This window comes from Argiope bruennichi, chromosome X2 (assembly GCF_947563725.1).
Source record: "Argiope bruennichi chromosome X2, qqArgBrue1.1, whole genome shotgun sequence".
NCBI lineage: Eukaryota > Metazoa > Arthropoda > Arachnida > Araneae > Araneidae > Argiope > Argiope bruennichi.
This window is the reverse complement of record NC_079163.1, coordinates 80,659,452-80,681,890: the sequence shown is the minus strand read 5'-3', so window position 1 is coordinate 80,681,890 and position 22,439 is coordinate 80,659,452. Positions and strand designations below refer to the sequence as shown.

General features: G+C 28.6%; 1 protein-coding gene across 1 annotated transcript in view; it reads right to left on the bottom strand.

Annotated features, from left to right (window-relative positions):
* The window catches only part of LOC129960104 (calcium-activated chloride channel regulator 1-like), a 60,402-nt gene extending 39,966 nt beyond the window's left edge, over positions 1-20,436 (bottom strand). Inside the window, exons 1-2 of the mRNA XM_056073227.1 lie at positions 20,157-20,436; positions 3,024-3,321 (exon numbers count right to left, since the gene is read on the bottom strand). Of these exons, the coding sequence (XP_055929202.1) occupies positions 3,024-3,321; positions 20,157-20,327 (469 nt within the window). The 5' untranslated portion in view covers positions 20,328-20,436. The remainder of the gene's footprint in view (positions 1-3,023; positions 3,322-20,156) is intronic.
* Between the last annotated feature and the right edge of the window lie 2,003 nt (positions 20,437-22,439).

Sequence of the window (22,439 nt, the reverse complement as noted above, 5' to 3'; positions counted from 1 at the left end):
AGAAAATATTAGCCATTCTTATTTTCATCTATGGAACGGGTTTTAAAAGCTTTTCATGACATATAAACCGAGAAAAAGGTAGGAAAAGGTTTTAGTTTGTCTCTTAAATAATCCTTTCGAATGATAGCGTGACAAAAAATAGGAGCAAATAGTGGAAGGTTAAATTGCTTCAACACTAAAAAAAAAGCAAATATTTGCATTGATTTTCATGCAAATGAAGAGTAGTTTCAGAAACATTTAAGAGATTATAAAGTGAATGGCTTGTGTTTCTGTTATTGTGTTCTGAAAAAAGGTGACACAATGAAGCAGAAGCTAACAAGTAGAAGGCGCGGATTCTAAACAGTGTTGAAAGTTGTTACGGGCAAAATGCCAATACTTATTAATACTGCCGACGGTGAAGTAAATGTCAGTTTAAAGACAAAAGCATGAAAACAAATGGCAAACAACGTCATTTATTGTGATTTTTGTACTTCCTAAATATTTTAATTGTGTGAATGAAAATGTTACGGTTGAATGAATGAGTGTGCTTGTTCATACTGTGGATTTTTCTCGTTGAAACTCACTTTTCAAGGAAGTCTATAGAAGTTGGCGTAAGCCAACTCTCGTCGGCTATTGAAAAAAAAATACCAATGATTAATGCTTGCAACACGAAGGTCTTTTGATTCTTTTGAATTTCAAATGCGATTTGTTTATGCAAAATTAGAGTCTAGTTTAGCCAAAAATAAGTTTTTAAATAGTTTGGGAATCAGATTATAATAAATTTTATTATTTTAATCAAATCGGCATTACATGTGTTGTACTTATTGAATTTCGTTAAACTTTTACAACACTAAATTATACTTTGTTGTTTGAAATAATCTTTTAAAATTCTGGTCGATCGAAACAACTTTATTTATTCAACATATAATAAAGAATTTTTTCATTATTATTTTCTGCTAACAGGGAAGTTGAAAATTATTTAGAAAAGATTAATTGGCATTAATATAAAAATCCATGCTTGCTTTTGCTTTACATTTTAATTGGAGTCGAATTTATGCTTATCTGGTACAAGCTAAGGGCATCCATCCAGTTTGATTTTGGGATCCATTGAGCATCTTGCATGAAGGAAAAGAAAATGACTTTTCAGCACAATGTAGAAAATTGTATAGTGCCGTTTTCAATTTTATTGTGACATTTAGAGATTCAATTCCATTTTAATGAGCCGGCATCAGTCCCTAATTCCATTCTTATTATTAAGGCAACATTGTATTTCATTTGAAACATTTTTTACTTGCCCCTGAAACGGCTACAGTTTTAGACTTTCAAAGACAAAAAAGGCCAAGGCCTCGTAAAGAAAGTACCGAGTCAACGGAATTTCGGCATTAGCACTTATTTATTTTTATTTAAAAGATTGATTAAATAACTGACATATTAACTCCATCCATAACTGCGGAGCTTTAAACCCGGAATAATTTTTTTATTAATGTATGGAAAATTTTAATGTTACAAAGGGGTTCATAAGCTTCAAAGGGGTTTCATAATAAGCTAATATTTCTTCCAGTCAATGTATATGGAGTGGGTAATGGAGTTTTGAAGTTAACTGATGGTTATCTTGGAAAGCACTTCATACTTTTGAGCCCGGATCAGATAAAAGGGCCCCATCCTCAACCACTCTTCATAATTCCTTATCACAGCAAGATAAGGAGTTCCGGTCCACAATAGAAAATTTAACGTGAAACAGGCGCCCATACCCTGCTAAGGTAACCATATTTTACTCAGACTGTGGAGCTTAGGCGCACGTAGTATGGAACAATGGATAAGAGAAAGCGTTAAGGACATTGACAAAATTCAAGTAAAAATTTGTAAAATAAATAAATAAGATAAAACATAGAAACAAGGAGTTAATTATTTGAGGGATTTTTAAAATCCTGAAAGAGCATAGATAAGACATTTTGCTGTGACTTTATTTTTTATTGGCTGATACATTCGTATAGTTTTATTAGAGAAATCATATTCTTCGAAAAACAAAATTTTTCAGAAGCATTCTTTCAAAAACATAAAATCTAGTTTGCCATTTCTTTAATATAAAAAATTGTTAAGTAAAAAAGGATCGAGCGAGTAAAAATTTTAATTTAAATCCTGGATCCAAAATCGGAATTAGCTCCGCTAATCCGAACCGTCTAATAATATATGTATAGCAAATATTAGGAATCGTAACTTTTATATCTAATTTCTTTAAAACTATATGTCGATAATAATATTTGATATGAGCTATTTATTTATAAATAATTAACTTCGGAACAATCTTTAGGTACTTTTCCAACCCAAGACTAACAATCTCAAATTTGGACTATCACGGTTTATTCCGGTCGTCTGACCACCTAATACATAATTGATCTTTGGTGGAATTGTGCGTCGAACCTCCAATCTACCAAGACAAGAAGCGAGATTCTTCGACCGAGGATAGCTTTTTCTGGAAGAAAAGCTCTTATTTATTTATTTAAAAGCTCTTATGCAGATTTACAGAATGAACTATCAGAACCTTATTGAAGTTCTCATTGATAGGTATTTTACTTTTAGTTTTGGTGTTACGTTAATGAATGACCATTTAACAAATTGGAATTTCTCCAAACAAAGTCTGGTCGCAAAATTCTGTTTGCAGATTTTAAAACAGGCAAAGTCATTTATATATATATATATATATATATATATATATATATATATATATATATATATATATATATATATAATATATCAGTAATTTCGTCTCTGCGTGAAACACTTGTGACTTGAAAATTAAAAGTTTTATATAAGAAAACTAAGCATTCATTAATAATTACAAACAAGGGTTAAATTAAAATCATTATCCAAAAAATTTTCAATTAACTTTTTAATTCATGAAAAATTTCTGAATTATTTTTCCTTTAAAGCATCGAAGAATATGGAAGAAGATTGTCACCCAAAATTTAAGAAGTCTTTTACCAAGCTATTTCAGTAGTCAAGGTATTATTGAAGTAATAGTAAAAGTTCTTAAACTGTCTAACCTGGTGCTCCATACATTTCCACAGTTTTCCCATTCAACTCCTTCAGAAACCATGGGGTCAGATGAATGTACTGGCCATGCTCTCCACATCCACCAGGCTGTAGGGTATATGGTGTGTCTTTGTATTCAGGATTTGCCAGATCCACTCTGACATGGGAGTTACTGAAAAAATTGCCAGGAAGGATTTCATACTCAGGCTTTGTTGACCATGTCGGAGGTACGACGATAGTTACTTCCTTAAAAAACAAAGTATTCTTCGTCGAATTGTGGAGAAACGTTGAAGCTTTGGAGAACAATGTCTGAAATAAAAACAAAAACAAAGTACAGAAACGTATAAGCTTAATAAAAGTTCTGGCGATGAAAATAACTTTCTGTCAATAGTCTTTAATATATATTATAAAAGCCTTTGTTTCGTTTAAATATGTATTAATTTTGATAAATTCATCATTAAAATGGAAATTCTGCTAACCTCATGTGGGAAAAATGAAATTTAGAAAAAGATTTCAGTGTAATCATAAAACATTTGCAACAAGAAAAATATGTTATCTAATATTTCTTTGTTGTAAAATGAAATCATTTGTAAAAACCACTGATTGAAACAGGTTTCAAGCAAACAGGTAATAATATTGAAATCTGATCCTTTAAAAAACTGTCACTCGATATTTCATAGACAACTAATTGATTCTTTTAGTTAATATGCATATGCTTAAATAGTATATAAAATCTAAAAGGCGTGTTTTAAATTATTTCATGTTCAAAAATAATTATTTTAAATTAGCAGAATATTTTAACTTAATAATTGCTTTAATGTTATAATTTCCAGTACTATAATATTTGAAACCGTATTGGCAAATATATGCAAAATTCAAGCGTCCGAACTTCAACGCATTTGATCATCAAATTGGCTATTTGCATATAATTAGCTAACGAAACGTAATTATTTGCTATGCATTATCATGTCATAATATAATTAATATAGTAATTGCTAGTTATTTATAAAAAATACCGAAGTTTCTGATTTGCTTAATGTGGATTTTCCTGTAAAAATAACAGACAAATATCATAATTATGTAGTTAAAAATAATCAGTATAAAATCTATAGTCAGTTAAATATCACTGAAGAACGAGTAGGCTAAACGTTTTGTCAACCCAATGGATGTGGTGGTAAAGACAAGTCTGCTAAGTAGCTATAAGTGAAATTTTTTTAATATTATTTGATTTATATATCAAATACAAAGGGGGGGTGCAAAGTTAGTTGGCGTCCCCAGAAACAAAATTCATGTGCTTCTTATCAGTGCGTACAGTCATATATTCACGCATATAATCAAATGGAAACAAATTTGATAAAGAAAAATCGCATTATTTTTTACAATCAACAATTATCATTTGAATTGTTCTAAAAATAAAAATCTTTATTTTTAATTACTTGTAATCTAAGCATCAAGAATTCATTAATATGCTTGATAATACATCTACTTAAAAACAAAATGCAGTTTAATATTATGAGAAATTAATTTTTCTTGCCTTTTCTTTTAAGAATGGTTGAAATAATGCATCGATATCTGATAGAAATGCACTGTGCTATTATTATATCCCTAGGTGATCGCTTTAAGTCACTTAAACCGGCCTTGATTAGATACATAGATAAAGCCTTAAGAAGGAAAAAAAGATAGAAAATACAAGACTAGGTATATTATATTACTGGAGAGTTAGATAATTTTTGTGACGCATTTAGGTCGACCTTGGATTTTCTGCTGTACATTCTTTAGAGTAAGATTCTGTTTTTATTATAAAAGGATGTCATTCATGCTTTAAACGAAGAGCATTAATTAACATATATTGTCCAGTACCTTTTAAAATATTTTTGAAGCTCATAATAACGATTATATTTATCATAATTATTAGAAACGATTATCCTTATCATAATTATTAGAAGAATTGAAATTTTTAAGGCCAGTGTACTTTATAGAAGCACGCTCATTTTCTCAATATTTATCCTTTTTTACATAAAAATGAATTAGTTTATAAATATCAACATGAGGCCCGACACAAAACAATCTTTGCTTCATTAAATGAAAAAAACAATTGTTTAATATGAATATCTTTGCGTGCACATTTTCTAAAGGCTATTTTGTTGTATCTTTTTTAAGTATTCATTCATACATCAGAACTCGGAATTTCCGCATCAGAACTATTTTTTTCTTATTGAATGAGAGTAACAAAAAAGAAAATGCATGTGACGAAAGTGTTTCTCCTTTACTAACTGTGCTTCCTTTTTTTCTATAAAAAAAAGGAGTGGAAAAATAGACAGGAAAGAAAGTTTCACTAACTTTTACAGTCCCTTCCGCATTTCTCCTGATGCACAAAAATAAACAAATGACTCATAAAAGAAAAACTCGCGGAGTGAAATTACAGTCAAAAGAAGTCTTGTAAAAAGTCTAATATATTTTAAACATAACATTCAGATTTCATGTGTGATTTCGATATATTACTTGATGAAATTGTTTATAGAAACTGTTATAGAATATCTTAGTGAATGAATTATTATAGGTGTACAGTTTTTCATTTTGTTACATGCGGGGTTTTTTTTATCAGAGAGATAAATTATTTAACTTTTTTATCCCGTGTTGTAATTGCTACTGTCACCTCAAAGCTAATTAACTCTTAGAAAATTTATTTGAGTTTTGAACAACTCTGTGATGATTTTCATTTTTGATATTTTGGTGTCATTAATCAGTATATCATTATCAGGAGTTAAACGGATTTGGATATAATTCCAATATGTTTAATAGTAACTGATACTTTTAAACTCATTTCTGTCTTTGACATCACTAAACAATATTTTACATGCAATTTAGAGATTTAAAATAAAATTAAAAATAAATTGTTCGTAGACGATCAAAGAAAAAGACGCCATTTGCACAGGAAATATGAGACAGCCCGGCTATTTGGGGGGGAGGGGGTCATAATAATATAGTTTACAATCGATAATACCAGATGAATCTACAACTGATGGAATGGTGCCTTGCTCAGGATAAGAAATTGTTCGAAGTAATAAGTTTCAGATGTTAAATTGAGAGCTCAGCTGTCAGATCATGAGCCACACCTTTTCGCTGTGATAAACAATCCTCATGTTGCCAATATTGTTGTATTGTCAGAAATTTCATTTAAAATTGTAAAAAATATATTAATTCGTCAAACAGCTCAGTTCCGGAAAGAAGGACTCGATTGAATGTTTGTACCCCATTACTTCCACCAATTTGTTACGTAATGTACACAAATTGCAATTCATATGGTGATTTGCTTTAAATCATCCTAATAATGTATCTGGGAGAAATGACAATGAATTCAAGTTTCATTTCTATCTTTTATATGCAGACGACATCTTTCTGTCTCCAATCGTTTGCGAATTTTTGATTTTTAAATTCGGACTTCTAAATTAACTTCTACGTAATCAAACTCCATATTTAAAAAGAAAATTCTTTTAATAGTATTCTATATACAGCCTTAAGTTGCGTAGAAGCACATAAAACATTTTTCAACGTGATATTGCCCTTCGTACTTTTGTGCATGTTATAGATTTAAATAATCATTGAATATAGCCGTCATACTAAGTCCTATAAAATCTTCTTTTCCCAAGCGCAAAGTTTTGCTTCTTGTTTGGATCAAATAAAAGCCGATAACATATTTCCTCGAATCGCGTCCGAAATTAAAATAAAAATCAGAGTTAATATCCAACATTTTTCATGTCCTGCATCAATTCTTTGAAAACAAAACAAATTTCAGAATATAGAAGTCAGAGAAACAAAAGTGTAATTTTTTAATAGGATGGGAAGAAAGAAATCTACAAAAAAGTAGAGTAATCTAAAATTGTTTATTTATTTTTTTTACTAATTTTATATAAATGAATCTTTTTTTAAAACTGTTACATATATGGGATTATAAAAATTTACAGCCGATCATTGTTTTCTAGATATAAAGTTTTTTTAATGAGATTTTGGAGAAAATAAAACTGAAAAGTTACTGAACTTTTAAAACGACACAGTATTTCGATATTAAAAGATTTTATCTATAAGTAGCATGAGTCGGAGTTCATTGTTTCCAATGCACTAACCGTGGGATACAATTTTTTTTCGTTTCATATAATTTATTAAGTTTTGGAGTTCAGCAACATCAAGCAAACAAAATACAAAGAAAAATACGTGCTCTTACTATCGCTGCTTTATTATACTAGATATCAAACTTGACAGTATTGCAATAGTAACAGCAACGTGACATAAATATAATGATCACATGAATCTGTCAACTATGGTGACCACATCAGATTTATGAAAGCGTGGGCCTCAAACCACGGATATCTATAACAACACAAACAGTTTTCCGTCCGGTGAGTAAGGCGCTCTTCCTAATAACGAGTTACAAAGAAACCACAGATCTATATTTTAAATCTTATCTCAATGCATGCCGCCATATGACTTCCAAGGATTTGATGTGTGGGATGTTTAGGACCAAATGCACGAAGTTAAAAATATTGATGATCTTAAAACTTTAATGATTTAATTAATAAAAAATTTGCTAAATGACATAATTTGGCATAGAATGAAAAAAAAACTTAGATGTGAGATATGCGCTTTGGGTCATAGTTTGATTCCATAACAGCATCCTAATACGAGATAAAGTTATCCCTAAAACTCAATTCTTTAAAGACCAATAATTTTCTTTAGTTTAGTAGCACCAAGCCGATCCCAATGGCATATTTCATTTTTTTTTTTTACCCTTTGCACTTGGAAAAGTAATTCTGTGCATAATTACTCACCTAGGACTTGTTTATTGCTCCGAAAACTAAATATATATTATTGCTTTAAATTGTAGATTAATTTTTCAGGAAACTTCATCTTATTACCACTTTGTAAGTATTTTTAAAATCAAAATTAAAAAATAAATAAAACGTCAAAATGTTGCACCATTTTGAATGGGGCCTGAAATGAAACATCCGAGTGAAAAGGGTTAAATTAATACATTAATGACTGGAGCGTTTTTGTAGAAAATGGGCTACGTGCCCAGCTATTTACTCTAAAACTGACAGGGAAGGAATTCATGTATGATTAAATGCAAATAATTGTAAAATATCTATTTGAAACTTTGTGCATATGTTTCCAAAGTATTTCAGTACCAGCAATTGTTTCATTACCAGAAAAGATCATATGAAGCTTAACAGAGCAGGGCTATCTAAAGACTTTATATGATGTCTTTAGTTAACAATATCATTGTGACTGATATTTACTTCTATTTCCATACTGAAAGTCATAAAAGTATTCATTAAAATGCAGAAACTTGTATAATCTTTTGCATCAATCGAAAACTTCTTAAAATGATCCTAATAACATTTTTTTTTATTATATTGTAACATAATAGTGTTCAGTAATATTAAAATAAATTTTTTCGTCTTCTAACTTGACGCAATGCAGGCGCGAGGTAATAAAATATTTGTTTTGAGTTGAGTAAAAAAAATGGAAGTAATACATTTCCTGATCAATGTAGATGTCTAATAGAAATAATACATTTTCTGATCAATGTAGATGTCTAATAGAAATAATACATTTTCTGATCAATGTAGATGTCTAATCGAAATAATACATTTTCTGATCAATGTAGATGTCTAATCGAAATAATACATTTTCTGATCAATGTAGATGTCTAATCGAAATAATACATTTTCTGATCAATGTAGATGTCTAATAGAAATAATACATTTTCTGACCAATGTAGATGTCTAAAATGATAAATAGCATTATTCGTAAAACTGAAAAGGAACTCGAGAGTAAATATTTGCGTCATCATACTTCCAATTAATACACATCCTTCCTTCGTGTCAGAAATTGTGATCAATTATAGATAAGTTTTTTGAACGATTTTTAGTTTGTTATTGGTAAATAAGGTTTAGGTCAAATCCATCATTGCTACCTTCAGAAATTCTTAAGTGGAGAAAAATGAGTGCCATCATTAATCTTCTGAGTTATAATTTTATAGTTTATTATAGTGTATTAATTGTTTTTTTCACATAGTCATGTTTATTGAATTGTAGTAGGTGGATCGTCATTGATCGTTTTAACCGACGAGTCGCGAGTATGAATTCACATCTCTCCAAGAGTGTATTAAAATATTAGCTGATAAAAGCCTGATATAAAAATTTTGTTGGTTGATGTGGACATTTGAAGAATACAATAAAGTTTTTACAGCTATAAAAAAGTGTATTGCTAAATAAGATGTTTAATTCCACTGCGCAATTTTTTTATGTTTGTATCATTACTATTTACTCTCTTTTTCCAACTAATTTTGAAACTTTTTACATTTTAATTTATTCAAAATCAGTAATCAAAATATTTTCTTCAATTTGATGAAGAAATGTTTTACAGCCAACAAATTTGAATTTAACAACGAATGTATATTTTGCTAATTAATGTTAAGGATTTAAATTCAAAATTAAAGGGTTTAATAATTTTCTTCCATTTATTTATAAAAGTTTAAGTGGGGCTGCAACAACCTGATGTAAGAAGCTCTTGCAGAAGATCGGAGAAAGGTTTCAGAGCAAGTATCCTCGTCATCTGATTGTGACTCAAAATAACGAGGCATATTCCGAAACAGCTTTCATGTAGCATAATATGTAATAAGGAAGCGTTACGCTAACTGTACACATTAAAATAACAGACTTATGGAAGTTTTATTAAAAAATAAAAAAATCTTATAATTTGGAGTTATGTAAAATATAAAGTTTCTTAGATAGACATCAGATATGTGACCTTCAAATTATAGTTTATGGCTCTGAGTGAGATTGCGTATAAAACATCTAAATATCCAAGACGTTAGTTTTTTTTTTTTTTTTTTGCTAAACTTTTTAATATTTAAATAAAAATAATCAAGAAAATATGTATTTGTTTAAAATATTAGGATGAACTTACGAAACAATTGCATTTAGTTAAAATTAGCTGATCCTTCATTATAACTTCACTTTCTTTTTTTCAAATTTCTATTTTGAGAGTCCAACACTTTAAGAAAAATAATGGAGAAAAAAAACAATTTTTCCATTTCGGAAGTGGTTCGGTAATGGAAAATATTTTTGGAACTCTTCGTCTGATCGTACATGCATCCTTGGCAAAAATGCAAATCAGGAATAAATTTAAAAGACGATCTTCAATTCAAAACTTATGGTCTTATGATAAAAGATTCAGACATTTGGTAATCAGAAATGAAATATCATTCCTCGCATTATGCAATAAAATTTTATTCTGATTTCATTCATTTTTATCCTTTCACTCTATTCACACCCCGAGGTGAAATCTCCCTTTAATTCGTCTATCATTGAGAAATTTCACTTTCATAATGTCCCATTTCCCCAATTATTTTCCGAAGACACAACATTCTTTCAAGACTATCTTTTTCTAATAAAGCTTCCTGCTGCCTATTGTTTAAGGTGTAGGCGTAGCCGGTAGTGCATCCTTAATAACAAGAAGGGAGGAAGAACACCTTTCTGTTATTTCCTCACCATCGGTGATGAGTCACGGCTTTTTTTAACCATTAAGAATAAAATGAGAGGTGTCTATACAAACGCCTTGTTAAAGAGTTGTGGAATTTAAATATAAACCCAGCACCTTTTTTGGAAGTGAATAGTCAATGAAAATAAATACTTGCCAGCTTGATGTCATGGCCTTGTGCTTCGTAACAGCTATTAATAAAATAAAGGCACTTTTATACACTATAACTGCAAATTCTTTAACATTTTTAAATATTTTCATACACTGCAATTCTAAAATCTCAGCTATTAAAGTAAATGGAAAAAATGAGAAGGGGAAATATTAACACATTTGTTGCCACAGCTTAAGCCAGTGATCAGGACCATCTATCTAATTAGATTATCCTTTGTTTATTATCACTTAACTGTAGACGAAAAGGGTTTATTAAATGAAAAATTAGATATGAATCGTATGCGATTCATGGCACAGCCAATGAATTAAACGCGTTTCGCAACTTAAAGATGAATAGTCTTTGCCGCAGACAAATAATGTCTTGCATTTTGAGTTTTTATTATTCAAACTTTAATACCATGGAGTCCAAGTTCCCTTCATTTATGACAGGTGCGCCCAGCAAACTGATTTTGGAGCTCACTGCGCATTTTTTGGAAGAAAATACACGACGTCACAGCGTAATGTACGCCAATTAAATGGTAATGATAACAAACGCAATTACGCTTGCCATGTGACATCGAATGATTTGACTTCATCTTCAAATTAAGATATTTGTAATAGAAATCAAAGGAAATTAATTTATATTTAGCAGAAAATTTAGTTTGAATACAACATCAATTTACCCAAACATGATTTAAATACTTACAGAAGATTAATTCATAGTTTTTTATTGAACTTTTTAATTTTTATACCTTTTAAAACGTCTCAAAAATTCTGTCTTAACAGAAAATGCTCCTATTTTGCCAATATCTGACATTTTTCTTCGACGGTTTGATCAATCAATATTTTGTAATAAATCAACCTTCTTTTGTCTCCACAAATAACTTATCTTTTCAAACTTAACAAACATAAAAGAAAGTTTGTGAATAAATATTGAATGTAACATTATCCCTTGCATAAGCCCCAAAAGTGTTACTTTGTCTGGCTTATCTTAAAACCATAGTTTTTATCTCAATAATACATGCCAGAGTAGAAGCAATAAAATGCTAATCACAATATCCTAATCATTTCACTTTTTAAAAATGTTTATCTTCAAAAACAGATACTTAATGATCAAAATGTAATATAGTTTAGCTCATTGAATTGATTTTTGAAAATTCAGTGTTTAATGTTTTTATAAGATTTTTAAAATCATATTCTATAACTCGGTAGACTTTATATTTCATCATTCTATTATTTTAAAAATCATTGCTCTTTTCGAGCAAATGGTTGAAAGTCCTACACACTGGAATGCTGAAATAGGTCCCCAATTTATCTTCAAAAACAGATACTTAATGATCAAAATGTAATATAGTTTAGCTAATTGAATTGATTTTTGAAAATTCAGTGTTTAATGCTTTTATAAAATTTTTAAAATCATATTCTATAACTCGGTAGACTTTATATTTCATCATTCTATTATTTTAAAAATCATTGCTCTTTTCGAGCAAATGGTTGAAAGTCCTACACACTGGAATGCTGAAATAGGTCCCCAATTTATCTTCAAAAACAGATACTTAATGATCAAAATGTAATATAGTTTAGCTAATTGAATTGATTTTTGAAAATTCAGTGTTTAATGCTTTTATAAGATTTTTAAAATCATATTCTATAACTCGGTAGACTTTATATTTCATCATTCTATTATTTTAAAAATCATTGCTCTTTTCGAGCAAATGGTTGAAAGTCCTACACACTGGAATGCTGAAATAGGTCCCCAATTTATCTTCAAAAACAGATACTTAATGATCAAAATGTAATATAGTTTAGCTAATTGAATTGATTTTTGAAAATTCAGTGTTTAATGCTTTTATAAGATTTTTAAAATCATATTCTATAACTCGGTAGACTTTATATTTCATCATTCTATTATTTTAAAAATCATTGCTCTTTTCGAGCAAATGGTTGAAAGTCCTACACACTGGAATGCTGAAATAGGTCCCCAATTTCAAGGATTGGAATGACACATGTATACCACTGTCTAAATATGTTCAACAATTACCCTTATTACAAATCCAGTTATTTTTGGCAGTTAAAATATTTTATTTAGATTAAATTTGAATATTTTATCTGTAATGATTAATCAATAAAATAACGGATATATCGCCTAAAAATTCGGTTGTGTAGCAGTTCACCAGCGTTAAAAGCTTAACGTTTATTCTTAAATTCGTCTCTTAAATTTCTTTCCTCAAAATCCCTCTTTAGATTTCCCTCATAAGAAATAATTTTCATATACAACGATGTTTTTTTCTTACCTGAAGATTATTTCACGCAAAAAGTTGGAAATCGGGGAAATGTTTGTCTTTTCGGGATATCTTTATTTGTCTATTTCAAAGAAAGTTTCGTTTAATTGGTGTTGCCTTCCAGCATGTAAGGTTGAATGTAAAAATGCATGATGAATTATCGCACATTAACTGACAGTCAATATAAATAATATGGGCTTAAAGTTTTTTAATGTATTATCTTCGTCTGTCATATGAAACTTTTTTAGCAATTTCCTGTAATTATGCTGAGGAAATGAGATGAAAAATGAGAGAGTGAGGGAATTATGAGAGAAAGGTTGCTATTTTGATGCCGTCTTCGCCATCTGACCATCGTTAAAAATTGCAAAGCCCGTGCGAAAGAAAAAAGACCTATGCGTTTCCTTGAAAGGAAGCCTTAATATCATTGAACTGAAATCTTTTTGATCTTCCTCAATATAGAGTGAAATATATCGGACTAGGACAAGCTAATTTCAAATTTAAATGTTCGAATATAAATAGAAACACCATTTTAGAATATTTAGCTATTTGCTGGGGGGAAAAACTGAAGTGCAAATTGTAAGGTAGCTAGAAAAATAGAATTCATTATAATACAAGCATTATAAATGAATACTATTTCCCTTTATAAACATGAATCATGTAAAAAATTTTGTATTATTCATTTGATGATAGAAAATACTAACTATAATCGAGTATAATCTTACAAGCGTATGGTTTAATTTTATGAATTATCTCAGAAATTTGTAATCGTTTCCACGCCCTTGCCAATCAGAAATGCTAGATTTAAATCTTGATCTTTCATAGATATAAGTAAACTACCAAAATCGTTTAGCTGCACCTTTCTTTATCTTTTTCAAGTATCTGAAATCTGAGTGTATTATTTCGAAATAATCAAACTTAAAATATTCATAAAGGGAAGAGTAAGCTCTTCGGAGTTACTCCCACTCTGCCGACACATCCGGAGTTAAATTGAATGATCGTTGTCGTGATAACACAGAGGCAGGATCTATGGCAGAATCCTAATGGCTATCACAGTTCGTGGTAACTCGACCCTGAAACTTCAATGTACCAGCCAAGGAAGTGAGAACCAACCACTGGTTACCACAACCTCAAATCTGAGATGTCCACTAGTGGATAAAGGGAACAAGAGACTATATATTATGACTAGCGTGCATTGTTTCAAAAAATTCTGCTATTACGTTAGTCATGTTTATGGTTGGTTTAATTTTAATACGAAAATTAAAACTAAATCCATGACATCTGAACTGATCTAGTCCGCGGTGGCCTGGTAGTAAATTTTCGGTTTGGGGGAGATCCAGATTTTGCACCTGATATCATCCAAATGTACCCCAGTTGAACTGTTGCGGAAGTTTGGTAAAGGAGGAGCAGCTCAGGGGTCGTCCTTGTTATTTGATGGCGTTTGAAAATTACGAGGTCCGTCTCACAATATGTATAGTGTTGCTTTAAAACTGGAGTTAATATAACTAAACGTAATTGGTCTAAGGAATATCAGTTTAATCAGTACGACAGCACATTCCCAAGGCAAAAAGTGCTAATTAATTTGGAAGTGAACAATATATTGAAACGATTAAGAAAAATTCATCATCGTGGGCATCTACAGCTTGAATTTCTTAAAGAAAACATTTCATTAATCCACTGATTTTCTGTAGTGCAACCATTTTTTTGTATTCTCATGACAGCATTATTTTAAAAATAGCATAATAATTTACTAGAAATCGTCTTTCTCTCTTTGAATCCAATCAAATAATCAATGTTAAAATATAATTTAGACATAATTTTTCTACTACTTAATGATTTTCCCCTTTTTTTCTGTATGCTTTGATTTCATAGGTAGTTTTGCAGTTTAATAAATAATGCAGATTCATTATTACGCAGAAATATTACTAAAATTATCTAAAAGTACTCTCCAAAAGTAAGACAAGCATTTTGATTAAATTCAATGATGGTAGAGAATATAAGAATTATTGGTCATGAATCAGTTTATCTTGAAATCTAGTGAAGGTAACCTACGCATTGTTTTGTGCCTTTAGCCTTTTGAGTGTCTTATCAGCAAGAGTTTTCCTCGATGACACTGAACTTAAAAGCACGCCTTTTTCTTCTTATAAGAGCTCTTAAAAGAATAGGTGTAATGGACGACGAATCTGTTATGGTTTCAAAATATTTCAAATAAAACAAATGAAAAATGAAGGTGTAGTGCGCACATATTTCTTTCTGAATACTAGCAATAATTTAAAAAACTGCAGATATATATGAATCATATTAATATCACTATGTATTTTGAAAGTAATCGATTCATTTATAAGTGTTGCTACTGAAATTATTTGAATATAAAATAAGAATATTTTGATTTAATAACGTTAATTTGTTGTAAAATTTCCTTTCAGTGTTGGAAAAAAATCCACAACTGTCTGCTTACTTAAAAATTTCAGTTGCGATCTTCAAAAATTTTTTCTGAAAGTTTGATTTCAGGATAACTGATTCATCAAGACATCTGAAAGATCATAGATATCCAATAATTTCAAATGATGCTCTTGCAACATTTATACGTCGCGTACATTGTCAAAAAATATCACAAATGAAACTTTTTAAGTAACTGAATTAACAACGCAGATATGTTACACTAGAGTACATCAACTATGCAAGCTAAGTATATATTACAGATACTTTTATGTATCGAATATTAGTTTTAATTTGAAGTACGAGTTTTTGTTACTATGAAATCTATTTATTCGTTTAAAAAGTTGATTTTAGAATTCACATTTTTTTAAAAATATTTTTGAATATTAACATTGAACAAAAACATATTTACATTAAACAAAATGCATTAAAAAGATAAAAGCTAACTAAAGGTGTTTAACAGTTGAGAAGCCATTGGTAAAATTTCTTTGCTAAGACATGTAAAAGTATCTTATTTCACAAGATGCATAAAATTATCTGTTACTACATGTTTTACACATTTATAGTTTCTTTTTTTGACAGAAATCCGATAATTTCTTTCATCGGGATTTGTACGTCAGATTATCATGTTTTTGTCGCCAACACAGAAAAAAAACTCGCTTTTCACCACTTTAATATTCATCCTTATTGTAAAATAAACGCCATTATTTTTAGACGCCTTGTTTAGTTTTGTTTAATCGATTATAACGTATTCACTAGATTGTTCAATTTAAAATATGTTTTATTGCCATCCTTAATAAATATAAACGTGGAATACTTATGGATGAAATTGGATTTTAAAAATTTAATAAAAATTCAGTTGCAAGATTCGATTCACAAACTAAACAAAAACAAAAAAAAAAAGGAACAAACAAATTAATTTTTTAAAAAAATGGAAATTTGCCCATTGAAAGGTTTTATACAATTAATATTTCATTTTTAAGTTGATTATGCAATTAATTCATGCTTACATGATCCGTGTGAAATACACAGCTGCAAATTAATTTTGGAATCCATCACTTATCTTATAGGAAGGATAAAGGTTGTGGCATCACAGCGCATTGTAAAATAAAAGGCAGTAAGGGAGCAGGCGGCGCAAATAGTTTTGCGTACTGAAGCAGATATGAATGTGATCTTGCATATCTATGAGAATATTAAAGTTTCGGATTCGAAATTGGAGAACTGCAAGTTCCAGACTCGATAGTTTATATGGTAAGTTAAATCTATGTCAAATATACTCGTTTCCTTCTTTTTATATGTGGCAGGGAAGAGTAAAAATCGAATACCGGCTCTGGTGGTGTTCTTGTCATCTGACCACGATTCAAAATTGCAAGGTCTTTTTCTAAACATACCTGTTATAGATTCTTATAACAACTTATAACAAGACGTATATTTAAGGAATGGAACCAATTAAAGGTGGGAAATGAGATCTAACCTGAACAGGTTTTTGGTTGCCTTAACGCCCAATTTGAATATACACGAGGTCTACTATGAACTGACGTTACGATTTATAGAGCGATTAAATGATGAGAACAAATCCTGAACGATAATAAACATCCACCTTTTTATTCTTCCCTAGTTCCGTGTAGATGACGAATCAGATAGGAAACGGAATGTCAAATGCAGGATTTCGTTTTTCCTATTTGATTGAGAAATTGTTTCTCAATTCCGTTATCAGTGACTATCTTGTTGACTAAAATTTATGTTAAGCATTCAATGACAAAGATATACAAAATAAATAGGAGCGAACCTCATCGCGTCAACATGAAATGATACATTGTTCTCCAAACTATTATATTGCAGCAATGACAGAATGTTTGACCCACAATGAAATTTTACCTTTGAAACCTGATTTTGAATTAATACCTCCATTGATTGCTGAAGTTCTAACTACTTTTAAGCCAATCTTAGGAAAATGAAAGAAATATAAAACGGATTTCAGAATATTTCTCTTAGCTGTATGTTTCATTACAAATTAAAACCATCCAAACGTTAAAGATAAAATAAGACAGAGATATCTTCTTAAACTAGATCTTGTTTTACAATTGAAATTTTAGAAATATTTCCTCGTGATTCATAAATTTAATAAAATACAGTGACAGTTAAAAAAAATAACAATCTGATATTTCTAACATCGACCTATTTGAAAAAATATTAGAATTGCTAGTAATAACGAAACAAAGGTCAGTGAATGTTACTGCTATTTTTCTCTTATTTGTCAACGTTTTCTAATATTGTTACATACTAATTTTCTTGATAGTTATGTGAAATCCAAATATCTTCAAAAATAGAAAATTTTGTATTTGTAGTAATATTTGTACTTGTAATAATATTTTGCATTTTTGAATCATTATACTCATTTTTGTAGATTGCTTTTTTCATTGCAACAATTCATTATTCATGTTCAAATGTGACTACATGAAAACAGTATATGTTAAAATTTTAAACGCACTTTAATAAATACACCAAATTAGATTTTATTATAACTGTTAGAATCTAGTACTGACGTATATATTATAAAATTTAAAATGCAAACGGAAAAAAAAATCTGTAACATTTTTTTGGTTTAATGACTTATCTATTTTGATTCTAAAATTAAATAATCTACTAAATCGCATCCAGTAACCTAGTGAACTGCTTGTAATCTAATGACTTAAAGAATCATGTAATTTTAAACGTAGCACGAAAGATAAACGCCTCATTCTCCGAACTTCTTTCAACAGAGTAATAATTTTTAATCAAAGATAATGACCTAATAAGTCCACAGTTTTGAACACCAACTATTTGGATTGATGAAAATTAGAAAAAAAATGGCGGCCGAAAAGAATTTCATCATTAAATCACATCCTTGATTTATTTTTCTTTTCTATTGAATTCGATTATTTTGGACAACTATCCAAAGCTGTCTATTTTATCGTGGTGGCATATTCCACTTCCATTTTTTCCAGTCAAACCTAACTCTAAATATCTAGAAAAAAAGTATATGTTGTCATTTAAATTCTTTTATTATATTAGCTAAATTTCTTTTCAAGTGTCTGAAAAATGACTTTCTACAGAATTAAACTAATCGTTATTCTTATTTTCCTTTCACTTTTGAGCCAATCATCGCTGAAAGATATGGCATCCAAACACACAAAATAACGATGTAATAGTATTCAAAAGTATAATTAATTCGATTGTGACGTATTTTGCTATTTTCAAGATAAGTCGCCGATCGTTAGGTTTCCAAAAATATAACAATTCTACTCTTTCGTTCTCTCTTTCATGGCTGCAGTGATTTTATTTCGTCAACAAATTTTTCTGTTATATTTTTCAAATATTCTATGAATTTACTCATTTAAAAATTATGAGCTCATTTTTTAAAATACTCGCTTTTTGATTAGTGAAATTAAAAACTATTACGCATAATAAAACTGCACTTTAATTTCATATTAAATTAAAAACATATATAAAAAGTTTAAATAAATTTGATTACAATTTTTTATTCAGTGAATGGTATATATTATAACTTGGGGATATATTTAATATCAACATCAAAGAAAATATATTATTATTAATATTTGAGAATAAGAGATATAACATGATTAATGTCGAAAATGTGTTTAGGTTCAATTTCTCATAATTTCATTAATTTTAATTTTTTGAAATTATTTTTTATAAGGGCAATTGATAGCTTTTCACAAAAAAGCAAAGAATTACATTTTTATTTATATTTTATTATAAATGAAAAATTTATTAATAAATTACTCGGGTGGGAATATATTCCTTGTTTCACTGTAAATTAGTCTTTTAAGGTTTTCCACTGAAGGTCATTTATTTTAAAACAAAACCTTTAAATGTTTATACAAATTAAAAACATTTCTCAATTAAATTTTTTAATAATTAAAAATGAAGAGCTGGAGGGCTAACTAATGGAAATGGAAATGAGTGATAAAGTATAATTTTATTTGAACATCACCAACAATATAAAGCCATGTTTAAAACCCGAGAGACCGATTTAAGATTTTTTTTTAAAAAACACATACTAATGAATATTTTTTGCCATAAATATAACAGTTCTTTAATTATGAAATTAATTTCTTCCGTCTTTGAATACATGTTATCGAATACCAAAATATTATTTTCATTCAAATATTTTCATTCAGTTCTTAAGTTTTTTTTTTTAATAAGGCTTTTGTATCACTAACATTTATTTTATTTAATAATTTTCTTCAAAGAATTAAATTCATTTTGTTGTATGTACTATCATTAAAGTTGTAGAATATGTTTGCTTCATGAAACACAAAAATGCTTCGTGTTGTCATAATAAGAAAAAAATAACTAAAAAATAATAAATGGAATGCCTACAAAATTTTAAAATAAATTATTGCACAAAATTGACGGATTTCTTTAAAGTTTTAGCCAATGAGTAAAATGTAAAATAAGATATAGATAATACATGCATTATCACCTGAAAATTAATATATTTAAAAAAATAATTCATACATTTAAAAATATGAAACCAAGAAAAATATTCTTAATAAAACAATTTAAAATTTTATAAATTTTTTATATAAATTTAATTAATCTTTTTGCAAATAAGAATAATTCTGTCATTAAAAATACAATTAATTTTATTAAAGCAAAAAAAAATTCGGTAGCTTACTTTGCTGTTTAATTTATTAAAAACTAGCAACCTTTTGAACAACATATTACCTTAATATTTTCTAAAATTTCTCCATCTTCTGGGACATTTTTATGAATTGCAACCACAATTCCTGTATAACCATTTCCATCCAAAGATATAATAGAAGCAAGTGATGAAGTCTGGATAATATAAAGCATGAACAACAGAAAAAACTTCCCGTTGCGCTTTGACAGCTGCATGACGGATTCTCTTAACAGCTTAGAATTTAAAACAAATCCGCGCGAATTAATTCGAAAAACTTCCTAGCCGGTCTGCCTGCAAAGAAGTTATGCTAGTTAATCTGTCTGAAGAACTGTCGGTCTCTCTCAGCATGCTGGAAAGTCGCCAAAAGGATCGACAACAACATAAAAAAGTCGCCATCTGAGGTTTTCTGGTTTCTGATTCATCGCCAGTTAACCTATCTGAAACTAGCTACACGCGCTTTAACTTAGGGGTGTGATATATTAATAGAAAACGGGTCCGCTTGTAATTCATTTTTACAGTACGATTACCACAAGTTATGCGGATAGTGCCCTGATTTTTTTTATTTTCCTCATCAATGTTTTCCCTACTCTTTGTTTTGCGCAGATTGTAGTAGTTTTGATTTTGTTTGATTAGAGTAAACGAAAAGCGTTTACTCTAGTTTTGTTTGTAAACATTTATCTTTCAAAGTAGTTAGAAAACAATTAAACGGATTTGATTGATAATTATTATGAATTAATACATGAATACATATATATATTGGCAATTCTTTACGTACGTGATTTGACAGTTCTTTTAGAAATGTAAATTGCTTTTGAAACATTAAAAAATTTTGAAAAGAAAATTTTTTTAAATTCGCTTTCTAAATGTAATAAAGTTTTAAAAATTTGAAAAAAATGAAGATAACTCTGCTGCAAGTATATAGTATTATCATTGTTAAGATTTACATTCTGTCAATTATACTTTCAGCTTAGTTTTGTCTAAGAAAGTAAATAATTGTTGAAGTTTGTGCATATCATTCAGATAAATTATGATTATTAAAATATATATATAATTATACATATTTTGTATTAATATTTTCTAGGAAAATAGTTATAGATTTCTACAATTATATTTTTCCTTTAAGAAACTTATGTATAACTGGTGCATGAAATTTCGCGGAAATATACTAACTCAAACTTTTAGATATACATTTGAAATTTTCAAAAAGCATAAGCGCTATATATTTATTTATTGTTACTTTTACATGAAAAAAAGCTGAAATAAGAATTTAAAAATGTGAAATCAAGAATCACTTTTATTTCTAACTGGAAAGAAAGACAAAAATAAAGTTTCGTGAAATTTAATAATTAAACCTTTGTCATTGTATCTTTTGATACATTATCTCTAAGAAGAACCATATCATTAGAATTCATTACCAATAAATGTATTATTGCAATATTTAAGAAAATAAAAATTTTATATCAATTTTATTTACAAATTCTTATTCTATTACGTCGTTATATTTATTTTAGAAACCTCATATTTTTTAAAGTTTACTTCGTTTTATTTTTTCTTAACTTTTGACAAAAAAAAAATTCTTTACAAATTGTTTAATGAAATTGCATTGTTTCATTTCAAATTAAGATAATATAAGGTGAAATAATTTCTTTCCATATCTTCTAAATATTATTTATTATTTGTATCTAGTGCTGTAAAATACCATATAAATACGTTTTGATGTGTTCAAAAGGTTAATTTTTTTTTCTTTTATTACGTAAAAGGCGTTATGAGATGCAATCTCTTCAGTAATTGCTGGTTAAATGTACTCATGTGAAAATTAACTTTTACTCACCCAAAAATTTCACTTATTTTAAAATTTGTAGAATACTTTTTAGTTGTGTTTATTTTTTTCGTAGATTGAAATTCTTCAATGCTTAAAAATATTTTTATATAAAGATATCAATTTTCATTAATAAAGTTTCTATATTTTTAGAAGTATTACTTTCTTAAGGTCTTTGATTTTTGATGCAATTTGATATTAATATAAATTGATATCAGTCATAAAATAAGTGCTTACATTCTGAAATGGAATTCTAAAATTTTCTGCATTTGTTTGTTTTCAATTACATTATGCTGTTTTAATATTTTCAAAGTTTGAATATCAGTTAAATTAATTTCACATGTTGCGCCACCTGTTCATGAATCTTAAGATTATTACTACATAAATTTTGATTCCCAAAACCCATAATATTAATAATAATGAAATATAGGTTAAAATCAAAAAATAGAAAGAAAAAAAATTAAAATTTTTTTCATCTTTAAGTATCTTATTTAAAATATGCTTATAA